Genomic DNA, 23,448 nt, shown 5'->3' on the forward strand with positions numbered 1-23,448 from the left:
TTATGTTTTGTGTGCCAAGTGTTGTTTTTGTAACTTACTTCTTACTATTTTGGTATAAAGTGACTTACTTATTAATGAGTAAGAAAAAAAAAACTTAATGTTAAAACAATAATTTTTAAATATCTTACATTTTTTTTTGCTTTTCTCTTTAACATACCTATTTTTTAGAAAAATGGTAAATAAGATGGAGTTTGATTAAAAAATAAAGATAATTGTTTTAATTAGAATTTAAAATTGAATATTTCTTATCGATTCACCATTATATGAAATTTATTAATTATTTGATTTGATTAACCTCCGATTTTGTAATGATTGTTTATCATTACAAGGTTGTTATAATAATGTTTCGAATTGGACCAATGTCCAATATCGCTCTAGACTAGGTTATCCAAGTTAATAATAGTTTACCAGCGAACCACTGCATGGACACGCCCTAGAGGTGCTAACCATCGAAGTTAGAGTTCCGGACAATGTAGCAACACCTGTCCAAAGGGACACCTAGTCCATCAGAACCTTAATCCAACTCCTATAAAGCCTAACTCATGGTCTAGGTTGAGGTTCGCACAATTCTAAGCATATACTACCTCTCATTCATAACGCCTACTTACTTGATCGTCGTAGTGTATACAAATACACTACCGAGGCTTGTCGATCAATGGTCCACTAACAACGACCCACACAATAAAGTCCAACATTAGAGCTCTATAGGTTCAAAACGATCAATAATTATTTAAGACAAATTCTTAAGTACCTTTAAATGTGGATGAGTTTTGGAACCTAACAAATTTATTCAAAATTTAAATTTATTTTCAAAACAATTAATGTAAAAATATGATATGATATTTGAATGATTACATACTCTGTGCTCATGTGATTTAATTGATGTTTAAAAAAATAGTTAAAGAGATCAAACTCTTCAATAATATACTGTTATTCAAATGGAGCAAACATAGTAATATTATTGATAATGAATTAACAAAAAAGAAGAAGAAACAATAACATCGATGATTGCAAGGAATAGTAGTAACATTCGTTTTAAGAAAGTCCTGTATAATGTGAATGCAATTGAGTTAAAGACTTCTTCAAGAAAACTCAATTGTTTTCTTTTTGTTGGCAAAAAAACAAAATGGTGCACATCATGTTCAAACTAAACGGAAATCAATTTTACTCAATCACATTTACTAATTTATTAAATTAGTTACAAGAGTTTTCTATAAGTGGAGATTTTCGTGACTTCATGAAAATTTGAAGACATAAGAATCTAAATTTGAATCCTTAATTAATCACTTGTAGGGCGTGTGGTATAGGCAGCTCAGCTTGTTGAAATAGTTGAGCTAATGATTAAAAAAGTCGGAGGTCCAATGTTCAAATTAGTTACAAGAGAATTTTTTGTTAGTGGAAATTTTAGTGACCGCGTGAAAATTTGACGGGTCTCGATAACATATCGAATGATTTTTAATTTTTTTTATAGATGATTATATGATATAAATTTTCGATCTAACACTGAATTTTATAAAATTTCTATTCGTTATAATAATATTTCATCCTATGCATCACTTTTTCATATTAGCAAAGTCTGCTAATAGTGTGTTTTAATATTTTCTTTATATGAACAAGAAATTTGTATATAAACATGATATTATACAACAACAAAATCAAGCTTTATCACACTAAATGAAGTGAGCTATATGTCTTAAATGAATAATATGTTATTCAAAAGTATTTTTTAAAAGTTTAGAAATGAGCATTGCTTCTCTAACTCTAAAAAAACGAGTAGTGCTTCTTTGTGAATGTTTACTGAAATGACTATTGCTTCCTTAAATATACTTATTTTTATTAAGTAAAATAGAATGCTAATGATTCTTCTCCCTAGATAATTTTTTTACAACTCTTTTTTCATAGTTTTGAAAATTTAATAATGTAAATATTCTTACTCCTTGTTTATATTCATATTCCATGTATTCTATCAAAAACATATTCTTATTCCATGTAATTATTTAATAATATAAAACTAATGATCTATTACACCTTTTCACACTCCTTGTTTTTATTCTATTTTTAGTACAATTGTGACCAAAATTTAAACATGCGAGCTACGATCAAATTTCTCCTACTAGCCTAATTTTAATACATTAGATTTAATAAAAAAAAAAAATCCCTATAGTTATCAACTGAATTGTACTTACGAACAATCTTGTTGATTTCTATTTTATTCTTTTCGATCAACAAAAATATAATAAAATGGTTAGAATCATAACTATAAAGAAGGACATTGCCACATTGGACTAGAATGACAACATAATTTTCGGATACCACTAAAGAAGAACAAGTGGTAATGGATTAAGCAAGAGAAAATTGTGTGAATTAGAGAAAGAGTAGAATTTTGTTGGAGTCAAAAGCTTCAATAATCTATTCTTACTCTCCTACACACATAGAAAAACAAGGAATGGACCACAAAAGATAAAAGAACTCCTTGTTGGAATATTTTATAATATTTCAATAATATTATGTGGGCAAATATCTTTATATATAATTATATTAGCTATTTATCAATTAGGAGCCTTAATTGATTAAGTGATCAAATAAAGTAAAAGGCTAATTAGATTTCTATTTAGAATTAATTAATTAATTGGATATGGGCTCAATATGAGTGGATGTCAGGATGGCCCATTTCGGAATAATGGGAACCCTAATTGGCCATCACACTATATATAGGCTATGGTCCCCAATATACCGGACACACTGCATATTGACTCTTCTCCCCATCAGAAGAGTCCTAAAGGCATAAGGAGTCCTGGTTGAGGAAGAACCACAAGCCAACGGATGCTCGTCGTCCGTCTCTCTCTTTGTGTTTCAGGATTATAACGGTTAGTTCATCTAATGGATTCGTCATCCAGGTATTCCTATTACTATGATCTTTGATAAATCAACATGTCGTAGATCCTGTTTTATATACATGCTTGTGTTTATTTGGCTTCCGCACTAAAGTAAGATTATAGATTTAATCTTTGTTATTAAGAGCATGTATATGATTAAATTATTAAGTTAATTCTAACAAATGGTATCAGAGCATGTCTTCATGTTTGATTTATTGGGATATGTTGAACTTAATTTGTTGTTGTTCATGATTTGAATTTCCGGTTCTTCCTAATTTGTATGAACCCTAAATTATATAGCAATGGATAGGGATATAAATTTTTGTTTGCTTTTGGTAACCGATTGATTTTCTGATTTGGTCGGGAACTTGCTTGGGAGTGTTTATAATTTGGTTTTTTTTTCTAGCTTTTAAACATATACGGTGTGTAAATATCCAGTATTAATCAAATATAAAAGATTTGATCCTTTTACATATTTGATTTGTAAAGAAAGAATTTTACAAAAGTAATTTTTCATTCATTCAAGTATATGATGATCTTAATTTTTGGTATTGATTAAGATCAATTTTGGAAACTGTGGGCAACGATAAGATTCACATGTTATGCAGTTTTTTTTTTCTTTTTTCTTTTCATGTTATGTTTTGAAAGAAATTTTTTGGTTGATATATATTATTGGTTCCAATAATCTATCTTATTGGTTTTGTTTTCTAATTGACCCTTGTGTGCACATGTGTATGTTATTTTTATGTGTAGCCTATTTTGTTGATTTGGCTATAATATTTCGTTTCGGTCATTCAAAGTTTGCATCCAGACATGGTCAACTAAGTGTTGATTGTGTATCTAGCATCCTACTATCACTCACATATATCAAATAAAATAAAGTTTCCGTGATTATTTGATCAATCTTTCCAAATTAGACATTTGGTTTTCCATATTTACAAAATTTGTTGTCTAAAAATAAGGATTCGGATTTAATCCGAGTGATTTCATTTGTTTTGAAATTGAAAATATTCAGGTTTCACTATTAAGTTTGATTATTTGTTTGAACAAAATAAAGTGAACAAAAACAGTGGCCAATTATTAAGTTAACTTGACAAATCTTTTGCTTAAGCAGATTATTGAAAAGTTCTAAAATATTTATGATTTTAATTATTCGGTATCAATTAAAATCTGTATGAACATGGGATTGGATCGTGGATTTGATTTATTCAAAAAAAAAAAATTAAAATGGATTCTCTTTAGTTTTGTACTTAAAGCTTATTTTGAGAAATAAGGCATATGAAGATATGATTTGGTTATTATAAATATCAATTAATAAGGATTCTCAAAATATTTTAATCAAATTTTGATACGTACAAAAAAAAAAAAAAAAAAAAAAAGATTTTGGGAAAATATAGATTCTATAATTATTTATTTATTTATAGAATATACAGTCTTGTTTACTTCTATTTTGGAAAATATCATTATAGAATATAAAGTTTTTGCTTCCTTTTTATTTTAGAAATATCATTCTAAAATTATTTGTTTCTTTATTTAAAGAATCATTGAATTGTGGCATGAAATTCTTTGGTATATATAAAGATTAATTTTATTTAAAATTAAATATTTGGTTTATAGCATGATTATGATGTTTGAGTTAATTGTTATTAAGTTTCTACAATAATTTTCTTTTATCATGCTCTTCGGATATATTTCATGCTAATTTAGGTTGCTTGTGAGTTTGTTCTCACATTAAGGGATGTCGTTTAATCTTGTGATTATCAGGTGACATCATAAGGAAAATGGCCTACATTTTGTGAGTAGTGTCTTGTAAATTTAAGACTTTTCTCATTTGATTTAATAAATTGTCAGGTGATTTTGACTGTCTTGGTTGAAACAACAAGTTGCAAAAGTAACCTCTGTTGCGTAGATTTGATTCAGTTAGAATCACATAAGGATGTATAAAATTATTCATGCAAACTATTTTGGTCTACCATAAGGTAGACACAGTTCGGTCGAATAATTACATACATATATATTCAATTTATTAAATTGTCTAGTAATTTTGATTGAGTTTGTCGAAGCAAAAAGTTGCCTAAAGCAACCTCCGGTGCGTAGACTATATTCAATTGAAATTATAAAAGATGTAGTATGAGATTATTCATGCGAGCTGTTACAGTCGGCCAAAAGGAAGACGTGCAGTTTGGCCGAATAATATACATACCTGTGATGGTAAATGTGTGGTAATTATTAAGTTTATCCATGTGGGTAATGGTTGGTGTCAAAGGCGCACATTATCTGACAGGACTTATTACCAACATTTGATCATTACGTTGAGAGTACCGCTTGCAGTTAATTCTTACAATCAAAGATTGGGGATTGATGGTGCGTTTGGTATCTTGTTTGTCTTATAATTTACAAATAAAGCTGAGCATGTCTCTATCATAATTTATTGATGTGCCTAATAAAGACGTGTTAGTGTAAATCCATATAAGTATTTAGTGGATTGCATTCACACTTATAACGGTAAACATGTGACGATTATAAGGATTTATTATTTTTTAATATTGATCGTCAGTGTTTGATCATTGTCATGAAATACCACTAGCAATTGATGTTTTTTTTTAAGGGCTTGACATCAATGGTGTATTAGGTATTTTGGTGAGTAATTTTTTAGTTCTCTATAAACTAATATAGTTTATGTATCTGCAAAATTATTTTAGAATTTTAAATTCTTAAAATTCTAGCGCTTAGAAATAAAGGAAGAACATTGTGTTCTTGGATCTAAACTTATGTCAAGATGGAGAAACTCAAATTCTCTCACTATTCGGTAACTTTAAAGTGAGACTCAAGTATAAAAGGCGAGTATACTCCGAATGACATATGTCATGATCATAAAATTTTGAATCCCAGAGACATTTGAGGTATTATTTAAGATGACACAATTTTTTGTCATATTTTCTTTGCTTAAATTAAAGTGTTTCTAAAGCAATAAAGCGAAAAATAAGCTCTCGTCGGAGAGATAATATTTCATTCGGATTATTAAGCAAAGAAAATCTCAAGAGCACATTAGGTAACTATTTAATCTTGATAAAGCGATGTAATTTTGACAATCAAGTTACTTTGTCAAAAATTTAGCATATAGTGTTCTATTTGCACAATTAGTCTTATAACTATTAAAGTTAGAAATGATTCTTTAATAGAATCATTTCATAAAGTGTGCAATAAAGAAACAGTTGAAGCAAGAGAAAATAAAATAGTGCTCATTATGTAAATACCTCAAAGGATAAAGGCAAATAAAGAATAATAAGAAAATTTGATCTAAACTGACAAATTTCCAATGATGTTGAAAGACACATTAATCTGGCGGGGAAATAAGTCGGTGAAGATTGATGGTTTTTCAACTATTTGTTAGATTTTTGTTATTGAGTTATATTTGTATTTAAGAGACAATTTGGTGAATCATCATATGAATTAAGTTTTGTTTTAATGTTATAAATTCTTTATTATTATTTTAAACTAGAGATTCAATTTGTTTTTTAAATACAAATATTATTATGGGCAATTCAGTTATTACTTGTGACAATCTAAAATTGTTGAAAATTTTGAGAAATATAAACTTTGGTCCCATGTTAATGAACATTATGAGACGGAAATTGCAAAGTCTCTTGAAGATATTGAGTTTGGGGGAGAGATATGGTAAAAGAACAAAATTGAGTGGGGAAGAATTGGTTATAAATCAATTCATATAGTTACTATTTATATAGTGAATTTGGATCCTCATAAGGACATTAGTGTTCTTTCTCTCAATTAAGTTAAGAGATTAATTCATGAAGATCAAACTCAATACCTTCAAGAATTAAAGTATGAAGTGTCATAAAAGTATTGACTGAAAAGAGAATTCATGTTCGTTTTGTTTTGAAAACTCTATTAGGACAGTCACGACACTTATTACTTATTATTATGATTTTTTGGAGCTAAATAAGATGGATATCAAGATAGTGTTTCTTGATGGCAACATAAAGAAACACAATAAAGTGCAATCAGATGAAACTTTATGTCAATAGACACAAAGTAGATAATGTGCAAACAAAATAAATTCATTTATTTGTTAAGAAAGTTGTCTCATTATTGATACCACAAAAGTCTCATAAGGTGACTGTCTCATTTGGTTTTGAGATGTATATTATGGAGAATTGTGGATTATACAGGTTCAGTGGGAGTATGTTTATATTCTAAATTTAATGTGTCGAATTTATTTCATTTAGTCAATAATGATATATGATTATTGTGTGAAACCAAGAAATCACTAACAAAAGTTTAGTGACAAAAGATCTTGGGCACATCTCTTTTGTATTAGGCATTTTGATACTTAGAGATTATTCTCAATGTATCATTTGGGTATAACAAAAGAGTCGTATCAATAAAGTTGAAAGTAAATTCGACATGAAAGTTAATAAACTAAGGAATTGCCTTAATTATAAAGGGAGACTATCTAGTCTCAATCATTGTTCAAAAGAAAAATCTGGAAATTTAGAAAATAAAGTATTTTCCTATATGCTTCAGCTTTGAGAAACTTATGTATGATCTTATTTATATGCATTCGGAAATAACTTATATAATAAGATCATTTGGCAGATACTTGAGCAATTCATAATTTGAATTTGTTGAAAATAGGCAACCATAAGGATTGTTATAGAGAACAATAATTTGTGCTCACATATCGGAGATCTAACAATTTGGAGATCATTAGGATGTTCGACTCCGATCCTTTTAGAATGTTTATATTTAATGGACATTCTAACTCAAGAAATGACTATTGGTATTTATGTCACTTGGTTGCATAAAGTAAAAGATTTTGAAAGACAACTCAAGTTATATTGTGACACACATCAGTCAGATAATGTTTCAACAACTATTATATAAAGTTTGTTGACTTTTTAGTTGTTGTTGAATGATAGAACATATAGAGATAAAGTTTATGCTAGCTGACTCACTAATCAAAGACGTGACACCTAATGTCTTTCATATTATTTTTGTCACTAAGGATGTCTTGGATTAGTGGGAGTCTCTAATTTGTTATGTTCTAACTTTGGTATTGATAAAGATACATGTTTTGTTAAGGTTTTCTGCAGAAATAAAGTTTGAGGTTATTATTGTTATAACCGGTTATGTATCTTTGGTGCAAATATTGAATTTGCAAACTTCAGTTTGATCTCACTAAAGTTTTCAGTTGGACCAGTTGGAAATAGGCATGATTTAGAGATCACATTGCATGAAATTTCCATGCCACTCATCCATATCAGATCTATGTCGTCAAGTACATTGATGTGGTGGTCGTCGGGGTTCCGTCACGTTATACGTCAGTGACGACAGCCGCGGTGGTCTCATTATTGGTGTATGAGATGGACCAGATTGTAAGGTTGAAATCTAAAGATAAATAGCATTCGGATGCGCGCCTAAGGAACAATGATATAATTATAACGATATGTAGCCCAAGTGGGAGATTGTTGGAATATTTTATAATATTTCAATAATATTATGTGGGCAAATATCTTTATATATAATTATATTAGCTATTTATCAATTAGGAGCCTTAATTGATTAAGTGATCAAATAAAGTAAAAGGCTAATTAGATTTCTATTTAGAATTAATTAATTAATTGGATATGGGCTCAATATGAGTGGATGTCAGGATGGCCCATTTCGGAATAATGGGAACCCTAATTGGCCATCACACTATATATAGGCTATGGTCCCCAATATACCGGACACACTGCATATTGACTCTTCTCCCCATCAGAAGAGTCCTAAAGGCATAAGGAGTCCTGGTTGAGGAAGAACCACAAGCCAACGGATGCTCGTCGTCCGTCTCTCTCTTTGTGTTTCAGGATTATAACGGTTAGTTCATCTAATGGATTCGTCATCCAGGTATTCCTATTACTATGATCTTTGATAAATCAACATGTCGTAGATCCTGTTTTATATACATGCTTGTGTTTATTTGGCTTCCGCACTAAAGTAAGATTATAGATTTAATCTTTGTTATTAAGAGCATGTATATGATTAAATTATTAAGTTAATTCTAACACTCCTTTCCCTCTAATTATGGAGTGGCAACCATGAATGATTCTATTTCTAGGTAGACCATCTCAATAGGATATGTAGCCTTTTTTAAGATCAACTTTCAAATTTAGTATACACTTTCCAATCAATATATATAACCTAATATTATTTGGGACCCTCATTTTGTAATTAGCCAACCACAAATAGTTGTCTATCATTATAAATTTCTTGAATCCTAACTGAATATGCTCTGTCAAATCTTCTTAATGTAAGACTGACAGCAATGTTTGAGAGGGATTGGAAAGAAGGAGGAGGAAGAAACTACTTATATAATCACTAATTATACTTCAACAAAAAAACCTCTATTATTGTTGGAAGTTAGTTGGAAATTTAAACACTAAGTTATAAGATTTAGAGATAGTGTTGTGTGAATTGAAAAAATTGCTAAAGTCTCTTATTGAAAAGAGCACACATATTAGTAGTTTTTATAATTGTGAAGGTGTGATCTTCTTCAATCCATATATATGCTTTCGGTTTTGTTTCTCTGATTTTGTAGGTCAGTTACTTGAGAGCAGATTTGTTCGCGGTTTGATTTGGTAAAAAACACGCTGTAATTGATTATTTGTCTTGCACAATTTTAAACCATCATAAAACGTTTTAAAGAGAGTCTCTAGTCTGCGACTCAACCAAATATTTTTTATGGGTGAAAAATTCTTTTTCAAAAACGAGTTTTGAAATGCAAAAGACAATCGGCAGCGAAGCATATGTTTAGAAAATAATAAAATAAAATAAAAATTATAAATAAATGGTTAATAAACATATATTAGTAGTTGAGGTTGTCTTTTGTATGATTAGCCGTCGTTTATTATTTATTTAGAGTCTAGCTATCCATATGACATGATTTATTGGAATAATTAAAGAAGTTCAAATATAAAAATATAGCTATACGTGTGTTACATTTCTATGTTGATCGAAACTTTAGTGTATGGCACACATACAAAAAAATTGAATATACTATATTGGTATCAATAGTATTTTAAATCTAGCTACTCAAAAATTAGTATTTTAAATCTAATTAACTCTAAGAATAAGTCAAACCTGGATTCTTTTATTGTGCATGGTATCAAGATATTTCAAGAATCTGCAATGGTAGAGACTAGAGAATTGATGAAGAAAAAAGAGAGGAAAGGAAGAGAGAAAAAGGAGAATTTTTTAATGAAGAGAGTGTATGATAAGATATAATGGACTTTCATAATCTAACTGTTCAAATTGAATAAAAGAGTAATTTATCATGTGACATCATATCATAGTTGTTAACAATTAGCAAATGGCACAATAGAATAGATTATTCTCTGTTTTTTGGTCCAACATCATATTTTATAATCTCCAAACAGCAAGGTAGTGCTATCAGGTTAAGAACACAAGAAATTTGCTTAATGATTAAAGAAAAGTGCACCTTAATTTAAATATTACTGACAGACATCTTGGAAGAATTTATTTCTCTAAACCTCAAAATATTTCATCGATATATGCTATAAACAATGGGAAATCACCATTTTGATCTCTAAATGTGTAAAGCACTATCTTTAGTACATAAATCTATCGAAATTGTAAATCATCTCTATTGCATAATTTTTTAGTAATTTTATGGACTACATTAACTAACGAGAAAAATATTTGATGACTAAATTAACTGTCTAAAAACATATATGACAGCGAATTACACATCTAAATATCAAAACCAAAACGATGGTTTGCCCTATAAACAATCATGCACCAAATTAAAAAAATTAACATGTTAAGTGCAATTTGAAATTACCCAAATCTGAAGAGTTACCCCTTCTAAAAAAGACACAAATAAATCCTTCATTGCTAATGGTCATTGTCACAAGTGAAGTGAGATTAGGGCAACAATCTTGCATACAAATAAGTCCATAATCCTTTGGGAGGAACTTTCCCCACCCCCCAAGTTACTTCAGATTTGCACATCACAAAAAAACAGTTTTTTCTGTCATCTGAATGTATATTTCGAAAATGGATTATATGCAGTCATCATCTCTGAACCGTCCGATCAAAATCAGACGGTTCACAAATTTGAGACTTTACCGAATCCAGATCCGTATATTTCATGACAAAATACATGGTTTTTTTCCGTCCGGAACTACATTTTTGGAATTATGTGTGGTGTTTTAGAAATGTGGAGTTGGGGGCAAAGTTGCTCCCTTCCACTCTTATATCTCCAATGGAAAATGATTATTAGGAGTGTTCGTCATGCATTAGTCCTTACCAACCAAAATCTTAAAAATAATACTAATTAAGATTCTCATATCCTATATCTAAGTATCTAATATAACAAACAGTAACCCTGTGGGAAGAACAACCCTCTTCATCTCTGGCTTAATTTTACAGATACAGTAAATTTTTAGGCCGCAAAACTTGTTTATCTTCAAGAAATTAAAAAATAATTCCTAACCAGAAGATGGTAATTCTTTCTCATCTAGTTTATTCTTGGTCACATCAACTCCATCAATTGGGGGCAATGTCTACATAAAAAACAATGAGTTAATAACATTATTAAAAGTACTAAAAATAGATATCTTGTAAAGTACAGCCTATGTTCATCAGAGTAAAGTGCAAGTGATAATGACAGAAAATTAAGGAAGCTCAGTGGTTGGTAATATATCAATGACCAGTTATCCAAGTGTTTGTATTATACTGTATAAAATTATTATAAAGAGTTTATTCTTTCACCAAATGGCTTTTCACTTTAGTCTCTACATTGCAATGTATATATGATGAAAATTCAGAGTGAAAATAGATTACATGATAAGTAACTTGACGAAAAATACAAATGTATATTTACAAGTACGGTATCTTCATCACAATGTTTGGACTTTGGATGGAGTACTTAAAAATCAAGGTAAACAGACTATCACTTAATGTTTGAGATATATGTTGTCAAGATGGTGTTAGTAGGCCTCCTATTACAAGGGTTTGTGTTAGGTGCAGGCCCAATTGGCAGGGCCCAATTTAAGTTAATTGTGTGTTTTAAATAGAAAAAAGGGCAAGAAACTGATGGCACTCAGTTGGTTTAAGTTGGTTTAGGTTGGGAGAGAGTTGGGTCTCTAACTCCTTGAGGTTGGGTTAGTTTAGGGATGTCAATTTGTACCTGTAAATGAGGATCCCTGTCCAGCCCTGCTCGGGGCCAAAAGGTGGGAAAATTTCCCTGCGGGGATGGGGAATTGTGGGGATTCACAGGGATGGGGATGGAGAAAGAAAACTCCCTGAGGTGGGAATGGGGACAAATATGGGGAGCATTTTAAATGGCGGAGAATGGAGGGGAAAAGTACACCCCACTCCCGCCCCGCTGACATTTCTAGGTTAGTTCTGGCAGTTAATTTGTACTTCTCCTTGTTCTTGTAACCAACTCGGCAGAAAGTATTCTCAGAGTATTGTTGATTATTATACAAGTTCCACTCAGTATATAATATCCATGATTTACGCGCATATTCCAATTCTATCAGATGGTCAAACCAAACCGATGTCTAATCTAATCTAATCTAAACTAATCTAAATAGACAGAAGCGGTTAAAAGCCTCACAAAAACAGCAACAGAAATTAACATTTTTCCCAGCCTCTTCCTTTAGTTCTACGAAGAAAAAACAACTGCTGACTTAACTTTAGGTCTAAAGCAAACACAAGACTAGCTTTTTTAATCTAAAAATAAGACCTACTACAACTCTATCTGAATTTGCTTAAATTTTTATTTATTCTCTTTCACTGTATCTGATAGGTTTTTCTTCCAATTATCTTCATTCAAAAAGTTCTATCTATACCAATCGTGGCTCTCTTCCTTTTATATAAAAATCCTAATACTTCAGCACAGTTGAAGTCCGGAATTCTGCAATTGGTAGGTTAACATAAATTCCATTGTAAATACTTCAGCACATTTTTTACATTTAACTGGTACATGTTATCTATTTGCTGGGATGATTTAAATAACATTTCAACAACAAAAGTTCCGCAGTTTTAGCTATAGACAAAGCTTAAAACAGCTTAATGGTAAAAATGTTGAAAAGGGAGGCACACACATAAAACAGTTTATTGATAAAAACAGCTTAATGATAAAACAGCTTACTGCAGTTTTAGTTATAAACTTTAAATAATACGAGTTTCTCACTGTTTCCGGTAGATGTAACGACCCGATTTTTATTATTTGCTATTTAAGTGTTTAATTAAATTGTTGCGATGACTTTTAATTAAGATAGTGGCAAATAGTTATTTATCGAGAATTTTAGTTATTAAGCGAGTTAGTGAAAGTTAACGCGAGTTGGACCGAGCAATTGGGCTTGAGGCCCAATGGGCCTTGTCACACAAGTGGGGGGCGCCCATATAAGCCTTGGAAGAGAGAGAGAAAGTTCATTTTCTCATGTTCTTTTGAGAAGTTAGAGAGAAGGAAGAGAAGAGGAAAGGAGCTAGGGCAAGCTTGGCTAAGAGATTTTAAGAGCAATCATCGAGATCTCGTCGAATCCAGGTATGAGAGTAGATCCATAGTCGTGAGTGATACGAGAAAGGGGAGAATGTCGATTTCTCCGTACCCGAACTTTCTCCACTCCATTTTCGTTTTGGTTTGGGTGAATTTTTCTTAAAGAAAATGAAATCTAATCTTCATAACATGTTTATTATACTCTTACCATGTTGTATGAACAAATTGTTGGGGTTTAAAATGGGAATTTGTAAATCTTTGGTTGAGAACTTTGTGTTTATGAGTTTATGCATAAATGTGTCAAAATCCATGAAATAAGTTGCTTATAAGTGTTTTTGAACATGTATAGACGTAGTATATGCTTGGTATATGTTCTGGAAGTAACATAAGTGATTTTGGGGTCAAAATAAGTGCTTTTGCGTCCAAAATCGCATTTCTGGGTCCAGATCTGCTTTTAGCGCATCATGCGCAGGTTTCTGGCGCACCATGCGCAGAAACTGAGTTTGCCACCGGAGCTAGCGCTCCATGCGCAGGTTTCTGGCGCACCATGTGCAGAAACCTTGTTTTCCCCCTGCCGCTAGCGCTCCATGCGCCAGTTTTGGGCGCATCATGCACAACTTTCGTTGACTTTGACAGTTTTGCCCCCGGGACCTATTTTACTCGATTTTTCGTGTAGATTCTGATTCCGGAGTTAGTTTTTGGAGATAATAAATGCTTAATATGATTTACTTATATTATTGGCATTGTGTGTGGATTACTTATTGAATGTGTATGATAAATGAAGAATATTAAGATGAATGATTTGTCTTAATGATGAAGAATGTTGGATAGTGTTCCACATTATAAATGAAGAGCTATATGCTAACTAATTGTGAGTGAAATTCATGAATTACATACATGCATTCATGAATTATATAGGATATTGGATATTCCAATAAAGAAGTATATCAGATTATATTTATTCGATAAAGAAGGATATTAGAGGTGAGATACTCTAATAAAGAAGATAGTACCACATGCATTAGATATGTCTAGGTGACATAACATGAAGATGAAGCATTAGTTGTATTAGGATATGTGTACATTATGTGATAATTGGTATATGACACATATTTTGCTAAGTGTGATAATTGTTATGTGACAGTTACGTTTGATATTTATTGATAATTGTCTATATGTGTTAGACTTGCTTAATGTGCTGATTGTCCGATAATTATAAATGAAATTGGTTTCAATCTCTTGTGCATATTATTGACGTGATATGATGATGTATATTTATGATTTATGAATATGCATGGATTGTGATGAAATGTTTAAGTATCGTTACTTACACTTATATATTTGATTATGTTATCTAACTCTCATGCTTTGTGTTATGTGCTGGACCATTGGGGGTCCAGATTCACAGGTTATGTGGTTATCGATGTCGAGACGTCGGCGAAGCTCCGCTCTGATTGTGACACGGGAAAAGGGTGTGCTTAGTGCATAGTCTTTAGGACTTATTGTATTTATTTGGAAAAATGTATCTTTTCGTAAAGAGGATTTATTTTGTATAAACATGGTTTTACTAAATACATTAATATTATTTTTGTAAAAGAGGAGTGTAATACCTTGAACCAACATCTTATAAATGAATTGTGATTTTCCGTTGCGTACTATTTTGAAAAAGATTTCTATAAAGGTATAAATATATAAATAATGGGTTTGGGTGTTACAGTAGACAACGAGGAACTCCGACTGCGTTTTCCGGGCAGCTGAAGTAAGTGTGATTCCAATTTGTTTCTTATATAAAGGGGCAAAGTGGCAGCGGCCGGATTTTATTTTTTTGGATAAAAATACTAATTATTTCTTTCTGAAATTCAGCAGATGTTGAGTTTTACTGTCCTTGTAGTGTTTAATTGTTAGTTTAAAACAGCTTACTGCAGTTTTAGCTATAGACATAAACAACTGCAGCAGAAGCAATAACAATTACTGATAAAAATGTTGTAACTCAAACCATAACATATATAACATTGAAAAGGCGGTTGTCGATTTTTATATAAGTACAATAAGGATTATGCTTATGGAAATCTATTAAAATTTCCAGTTTATTACTGTTAGAGTAATATAATAAGTAATAGAAAATGTGACTATTGAATTTAATTTAATTATGGACCTTTAGGGCATGTTTGGGAGTTGGGTTTTGGAAGGCCTTCGAAACATTTCAATAGCAATAAAGGATCATATAACATTTCAATTACACTTAATTCATTGTTAGAATAGCTTCCTTAATTTGAAAAATAAGCCCTCCCCTCCAGAATCCTCGATTCAAACATACCCTCCGTCTAACACCAAAACACTTTTATTTATTTATGTTTCTTTTAACCTTATTTATTCATGTTTCTTTTAACCTTTGATAAAGGAATACAAAGTCGACAAATATAGATCATGCTGATATAGAGGACATTATAGTAGAGTCATCTAAGTTATCAGTTATCACTCTCCCCACCCTCGATTCACCAATTACAGTGCTCTAATACCACAACCAAAACTGACTAAGACTATCTTCTCAAAGATATAGAATTATGTCGACAGATTCATTAACATTCATATCCTAGACTACACAAAATTACAATTATAACTTTATCCTGCTATTTCAAATCAACACAACAACCATATTGGTAGCAAGGATAGCATGAACCCAAGATCGGTAAGGTTGATGGCAATGATACAATATCCATATTCTGCTGTCTAACTAATCAAATTCAAATTACTCACATTCTATAGTTATATTTCAATATGGTCCACCTAAAACTCACTTTACTGTGCCTACCATTTTGGGGATTGTGGATAATTTAGGAGATATACAAACACTCCCAGAATCAAGGTTGGGCAAGTCAAAATTGATTCCAGTCCCAAAATCAACTCTACCTAAAAGCTAAAATTTCCAGCTTCCACAGCAACATATATAACCAATTCTCAATTCTATTAATAGTGGCAGACATATATCCACAGACAAGAAGTTATTAGTAAGAAAAACTTACAAGATTAGGTTTATAGATATTGTGTACAACAGAAGCACCAGCAAGAAGAGAACAGATAACAACAACACAAGACCAAGGCAGTGAAGGAGTTCCAGTAGGTTTCTTTCCACCTCCAAATTTTCGATTCATCATAACAAAATTCTTCTCAATTTATCTGTAATAACCTAAAATGATTCAATTTCGAACTTACATTCAAATAATCATAAACACAAAATGCACAAATAAGTTTGCGATAACAATAACTTAGTTCTATAAATATGAACAGTAAATCAGAAAATAACCTTTAAAATAATACGAGTTTTTCACTGTTTCCGGCGGACGACGAGGAACTCCGGCAGCTGCGAGATGGTGAAACGGGCTTGCGGCGAGATTGAAAACGACATAGAGAGACACAGTACACAAGAAGAAGGGGTTATACCGTGTTTTGTATTTTCTAAACAAATAAAAAAAAAAAAGAAACCTTATATTTTAAGATTTTTTTTTTGTTTTCACCGCGATTCGGCTTCCTGGATCTTCTAATCTGATTCGGGTCACTACCGGCATCAAGTCGTCTTACCAATTGAGTTAAGCTACTAGTGGTTAAAAAAAATTAATTTATAGGCTTTAATCGGAAGGGTGCTGAAACCACTTGATGTCAGAACTGATCCCGAACCAGATTAAATTGATGGTGAAAAAAAAAAAAATTTTTTACTAAAAATAAATGATATTCATTTATTCATATCGATAAATTACAACCGTGCAATACAATTTAAAATCCTAAAAATTAAAGTGAGATGAATCACAACATCCATGTTAGTAGCATCAAACAGAAAATTGCATAAACATATATTGAAGTGCCTGAAATATTTGTGTCTTCGGATATGTAATATTGATGTCAGCAAAGTCATTGATTAATCTGTATTATATCGAAGTTAATCTTTCAATCTAAAACAAATAAATATCACGCCAAGACGAAAAACAAATACACAACATAAATTAAAAACAAAAAATCAAATCAAACGACGTCGCACAAAAATGACAAAATAAAAATAAAATAAAATATGAAACAACCACTAACTATACATGAAAATTACATTTGTCTAAGTAAAAGAGAAAGAAAAAATAATTTGGAGAAATAATTTTGAGACAAAATGACAGAAGTGATGACGGTTAAATTAAAGTAAAATAATTTTTATTGAAAAATATCCAATCATATTATACAACAATATTAATTTTTCTAAATTAATTAGTTTTAAAAAAACTCAACTTTTTTTTAGAACTGTTCTCCGAATCAGATTAAACTGGTAGCGAAAGCAAAAAAAAATTAACTCAAGTTTTCACTAGTAAAAGTTGAATCTTCGTAAGTGATATCTACAAAATATATCGGTTGCAAAAGTATTAAATTAATTAAATGATATTGTAGAATCTCTTATGAAGATACAATTTTTACTACTGAGAACTTAATATAAAAATTTATTTGATAAGTTCAAAAACAAATTAGGATTAAAATAAAAACAAAACTAATCTAAACGGGCCTGGACAATTTTTTTTTAATATATATTTTGTATCGATGAGCATAATTATTATTATTTTTTTTATATTTGAAAATAGAATATTTTGTTAGATTGTACCCAAAAAAAAAAAGAATATTTTGTTAGAAAAAAAAGTCTAGCTTGGTTGAGAAGTTAACCCTATTTTTTTTTGTATGACCTATAAATTTCCACCGAAAACATAAACAACGTTATTTCAAAATATTTCCTCTCTCTACTCTCTGCTTCTTTCTAATCTTTTGTTTAATTATTGAACATGGCAAAAAAGAACATGGCAAAAAAGCATGAGGGATGTGCTGTGGGAATAGACCTTGGAACAACTTATTCATGTGTTGCTGTTTGGCTTGATGAACACAACAGAGTTGAAATTATTCACAATGATCAAGGAAACAGAACAACACCTTCTGTTGTTGCTTTCACTGATGATCAAAGATTGATTGGTGATGCTGCTAAGAATCAAGCTGCCTCCAACGCACAAAACACCGTCTTTGGTAAATTTCTACTTGTATCTTCTACTTCTTCATGTATATATGTAGGGTCTGTTTGTTACTATTAGTGTTTTTAAAAGAAATCGATTTTAGGGTTTGATTAGAATTTATAATTAATTTTTTTTTGTTTTTCAGATGCTAAGAGGTTAATTGGTAGGAAGTTTAGTGATTCTATTGTTCAAAAGGATATGATGTTGTGGCCATTCAAGGTCATTGCGGGCGTGAATGAAAAACCTATGATTACCCTTAAGTACAAGGGTGAAGAAAAGCAATTTTGTGCCGAGGATATATCATCTATGATTCTTATAAAGATGAAAGAGATTGCCGAGGCATATTTAGAGTCTCCTGTAAAAAATGCCGTTGTTACTGTGCCGGCTTATTTCAATGATTCTCAGCGAAAAGCCACCATAGATGCTGGTTCTATTGCTGGCCTTAACGTCATCCGGATAATCAATGAACCTACTGCTGCTGCTATTGCATATGGCCTTGACAAGAGAAGTGATGGTAAACGAAATATTTTTGTCTTTGATCTTGGTGGTGGTACTTTTGATGTATCTATTCTCTCTATTAAGGGGGATGTCTTTGAAGTAAAAGCCACTGCTGGAAACACTCATCTTGGTGGAGAGGACTTTGATAACAGAATGTTGAACTACTTTGTAGAGGAGTTCAAAAAGAAGAATAATGTGGACATTAGTGGGAACCCAAAATCATTACGGAGGTTGAGAACTGCATGTGAGAGGGCAAAAAGGCAACTTTCTTATGCTTTTAATACCACTGTGGAGGTGGATTCTTTATATATGGGAATCGACTTTTCTTCATTAATCACTCGTGCCAAATTTGAGGAAATTAATATGGATCTATTCAATGACTGCATGACAATTGTTGATAGTTGTCTTAGGGATTCAAAGATACACAAGAGGAATATTAGTGGTGTTGTTCTCGTGGGTGGCTCGTCTAGGATTCCGAAAGTGCAAGATCTATTGCAAGAATTTTTCAAGGGGAAGGATTTGTTCGTGCGTATCAATCCAGATGAGGCTGTTGCTTATGGTGCAGCTATTCATGCTGCTACTTTGAGTGAAGGCTTTAAGAATGTCCCGAACTTGGTGCTGCGAGATGTTACCCCATTGTCACTTGGTATCGAAACAAATGTTGGTCTTGTTATGGGTGTGGTGATTCCTAGGAATACTCCTGTGCCTGTCAAGATGACAAAACAATTTTCTACCCTTAAAGATAATCAGTCAATAGCCCGGTTTCCTGTTTATGAGGGTGAAAGAGAAAAAGCTAGTGAAAATAATCTACTTGGTTCTTTTAACCTTCTTTGCAGTCCAGGTGCTCCTCGGGGCCATCCCTTGGAGGTATGCTTTGCCATTGATGAAAATGGTATCCTAACGGTTTCTGCTAAAGAAATATCTACAGGCAATATGAACGAAATCACGATAACAAATGACAAAGAAAGGTTGTCAAAAATTGAAATTAAAAGAAAGATTGAAGAAGCTGAGAAATACCATGAGGAAGATATGAAATTTTTAAAGAAGGCCAAGGTAATGAGTTCATTGGATTCTTGGGTTTACGATATGAAGAATACCTTAAAGAAGAAGGATATTAATCTTATTCTCTCCCCTCAAGAAATAGAGAAGATCAACAATGCAATTACTTTCGCTATGAATTTGCTTGATAAGAATAACCAACAAGAAGAAATAGATGATCTTGAGGGTCATCTGAATGAGTTAGAGAGCATGTTGAAACCCGTTATAGCCAAGACTAATAATTTTATTTTTCTTTAAGATTTGAAATCATGTCTTGCTTTTGAAAGTTGTGAATGCAAGACTTTATGTTGTTTATAATTATTATTATTATATAATACTAGTGTTGAAGTTCATGATAAAATTTTTGTTGAACATTTTACTCAAAATTGTTCTGTTTCCTGTCTTGTAAACCAACATATAATCATGTTTTACATATGCACATCCAATTGAAGTTCTGTTTTGCCACACTGTCGTTTAGACCTTATTCATGGTTGGGTTAGGAGTTAATTTCATTGATTTAGATCTGTGCAAATTTAAAATCATTATAAGAAAATTTTACAAATTGTACTTTTGCCTTGTTGCTAATAGAGACACTGCAATGTACTTGATAGTTGATATGCTCATTAGAAGCATTCACCTCTTCACATTTGTTTATAGTAGTATTGGCTTCAGACTTTAGAGTGTTCTCCTCTTAAGGTCTCAGATTTTATTCTCTCCGGTGTCAATTTCGGTGGATTAGTTCATACATAGAAAAAAAAAAATCTTTGGCTTTAAATGGCCCCCCTGCATGTACGGTGAGATTGATTCCCTCGGATTAGTTAGTAAATGGACCGGATCATCTCTTTTGAATCTTCCTTCTTCGACTACTTTCTATTAGTGGTGCTAAACAATATAATTCTTTTAAAAATAGTAAAAATTAAATTTTTTAATGAAAAATATATGATGATGATATTATCATTTTATGATGCTAAAAACAATAGTGAAAATATGTTATAGAGCGCGTCACTTATTTGACTGTGTCTGGATTATTTGGAACGAACAAAATCACAGATTATCAGAAACTCAGAACAATACTTACCTCAATTGCTGGACAAGGTCAAACTTTATTCTTATTGGTGGTTGAAGACAACAAATGTTTATGTAGTCTCCAATTACCATAGCCGGTGGTCAGCCCCATTCACTTGTTTGGGCATGATGTAACTTTGTTTTCACGTTTTATTTTTTCGATTGTTGTATCTGTAAACTCTTGTAGTCTATTTTGGCACTCCTTGTGCTGAAAGGACAAATTGGTTGATTTATATCTTTGCCTTCTGTTAGCAAAGACTTGTTGTAATGTAAATCAATCGCTGGTAGGGTTTACCAACCAAGAAAGACATGAGATTTGCGAAAAGCTAGCTTTCTTCTCTCTCTCTCTCTCTCTCTTATATTTTCGCTATAGGTCGAGCTATTTCATACCGTCAACTCGTCCTAGTAGCTACCCTTGCTAGCATTGTGCTTTGGAATCGATTCTTCATCAATGGCCCACCCTTTCTTTTTAACCTTGTCAATGATCGAACTTAAAGATATGAACTGAGTGTCATTTGATGAGTAACTGAGAACAAGGATATAGACACACACACAATTTTGGCTTGTTTTAAAAAAACTAATTTAAAGTTATTTTCAATTACACGTTGTTGAAAAATGTATCATTTTTCATAAAAAATAGTAAATAATATAGTAAATCCATAAGTAGAAATATTTTTTTTTTTTAAAAAAAAGTTGTTTGGTAGGCCGGCCCCGTCCATTTTAAGCTAACATAATAGTAAATATATTTTTAAGTTAATAAATAGGACGAGCTTGGCATTTGAGCTCAGATACTTATGTTGACCCATCCCGTCCAACTCCATTTTCAAACGGGCTTTAAGCAGAAAGAGCTTAATCGTCATGGGCCGGCCGCTTTGCCACCCCGAGTTTATTGGTAATAGAATTGTTTTTTGCTAAAGAAGTTGTTAGTCATAAATACTTTGACACAAAACAAAGTTTTTTTTTTTATTTATTTTTTTTAAAGTTTTTAAAGTCCCGATGCTAGCTTTCTTCATAGTTTTTAAACTTTGACACAAAACAAAGTTTTTAAAGAGGAATTCCTCGGTACATATATTATGTGAATGTGTACCGGTACACCGCTGAGGTGGTTAATATGTGACAAACATTTAATGCAGATTTTGTTTTTTTATTAAATTTTCTTCATTAAACACTACTTTTTAATATTTACAAAAACATCCTTCATATAAATATAATAATCAATTGTGTTCCACAATAAATCAAAATATACATTAAATCTTTAAATCTAGATTTTCACTTTTTTTTTTTACCAAGATTCAAATATTTTAATAATATATTATTTTAACAAGATATGGTATTTTCTAAAAAAAAGTATGATTTTAACAATTATTATTATTATTATTATTTCCTTTCAATTTTTTAATATTATTAGTTTATAAAGTTTAATATTTATTTCCCGTTTAACCTTTAATACATATAATTATTAAATATATTATTTTTTTGTACCAAAAAAACTTATGATTTTAATATGTTTAAATATTTTATTGTAATACTGTTAATTTTTAGTGATTCGTAGTATTTGGTTGAAATTTGAATTATTAAGTGTTATTCAACTTAGTCGTCAACACCGCCATCTGATCTGACAAAGCTTTGATGGCCGCGCTTAATTTCGTTACCGGTTTATCTCCCATGGTTGATCACGTTAGGAAAAGAACAGGAGAAACCTGCTCTGATATCAACTGACGCAGTACGAAAGCGTGAAGGAAAAACAAGCGCTAATCCTATTAGATAAAAGTTTTGGAATCCACTAGATTTCCGAAATCCACCAGAAAGAATATTTTGAAATCCACCAAATTTGAGAAAATTCTCTATATTTTATTGAATGAAAAAGTTGTCTTTCAAGTCTACAATAGTTTAGTTTAAATAGTAGTGAAAAATAAAAAAACAAATCTCCTAAAAGATAGTAAAAGAAAATAACACATCTAGCTAAAATAAAAATCATAAATCTTGCTAAAATATAAAAATAATTAATTTAGCTGAAATATAAAATTAAATCTTTTTAAAATATAGTAAAATTAAATCTTCACTATTTTTCAAGTGAACCTTTCTTGCACGCCACTTGATCTTCGATCTGGCGCGGCCAACCTTCCTACATCAGTTAAAGTAGTTTATGATATAATATCTTATAAAAATACAATTTTCACTAGTGTGAACTTATCAAATAGGATAAAACTTAGGCTTAAATGCAGTTTTGGCCCCCCAAGTTTCACAATTGCTTGATTTTGGTCCCCCACATTTTAATTGCTTGATTTTAACCCCCTAAGTTTTACAATTGCTTGATTTTAGCCCTCCAAGTTTCAATTGCTCGATTTTGGCCCCCTAAGTTTACCCCCTTTTGCATTTGCTAGCCCCCCGTTGAATATTTTAATTAAAA

At 31.2% G+C, this 23,448-nt stretch overlaps 1 protein-coding gene and 1 long non-coding RNA gene across 2 annotated transcripts; one reads left to right on the top strand and one right to left on the bottom strand.

The window, feature by feature from the left end:
• Positions 1 to 11,124: 11,124 nt before the first annotated feature.
• On the bottom strand, positions 11,125 to 16,855 carry LOC123891457. The gene is made up of 3 exons (XR_006803127.1): positions 16,712 to 16,855; positions 16,431 to 16,584; positions 11,125 to 11,464 (listed from the first exon to the last, which is right to left on the bottom strand). It is a non-coding gene; the product is annotated as an uncharacterized LOC123891457 (long non-coding RNA).
• Positions 16,856 to 18,206: 1,351 nt separating this feature from the next.
• Positions 18,207 to 20,231, top strand: LOC123891458 (heat shock cognate 70 kDa protein-like). Its single transcript, XM_045941331.1, has 2 exons — positions 18,207 to 18,450; positions 18,583 to 20,231. The coding sequence occupies exons 1-2, from the start codon at positions 18,216 to 18,218 to the stop codon at positions 20,229 to 20,231; spliced, it is 1,884 nt and encodes a 627-aa protein (XP_045797287.1). The 5' UTR covers positions 18,207 to 18,215.
• The last annotated feature ends 3,217 nt before the right edge of the window (positions 20,232 to 23,448 follow it).

The sequence above is a fragment of the Trifolium pratense genome, linkage group LG6 (genome assembly GCF_020283565.1).
Source record: "Trifolium pratense cultivar HEN17-A07 linkage group LG6, ARS_RC_1.1, whole genome shotgun sequence".
In the NCBI taxonomy this organism is placed as follows: Eukaryota; Viridiplantae; Streptophyta; class Magnoliopsida; order Fabales; family Fabaceae; genus Trifolium; species Trifolium pratense.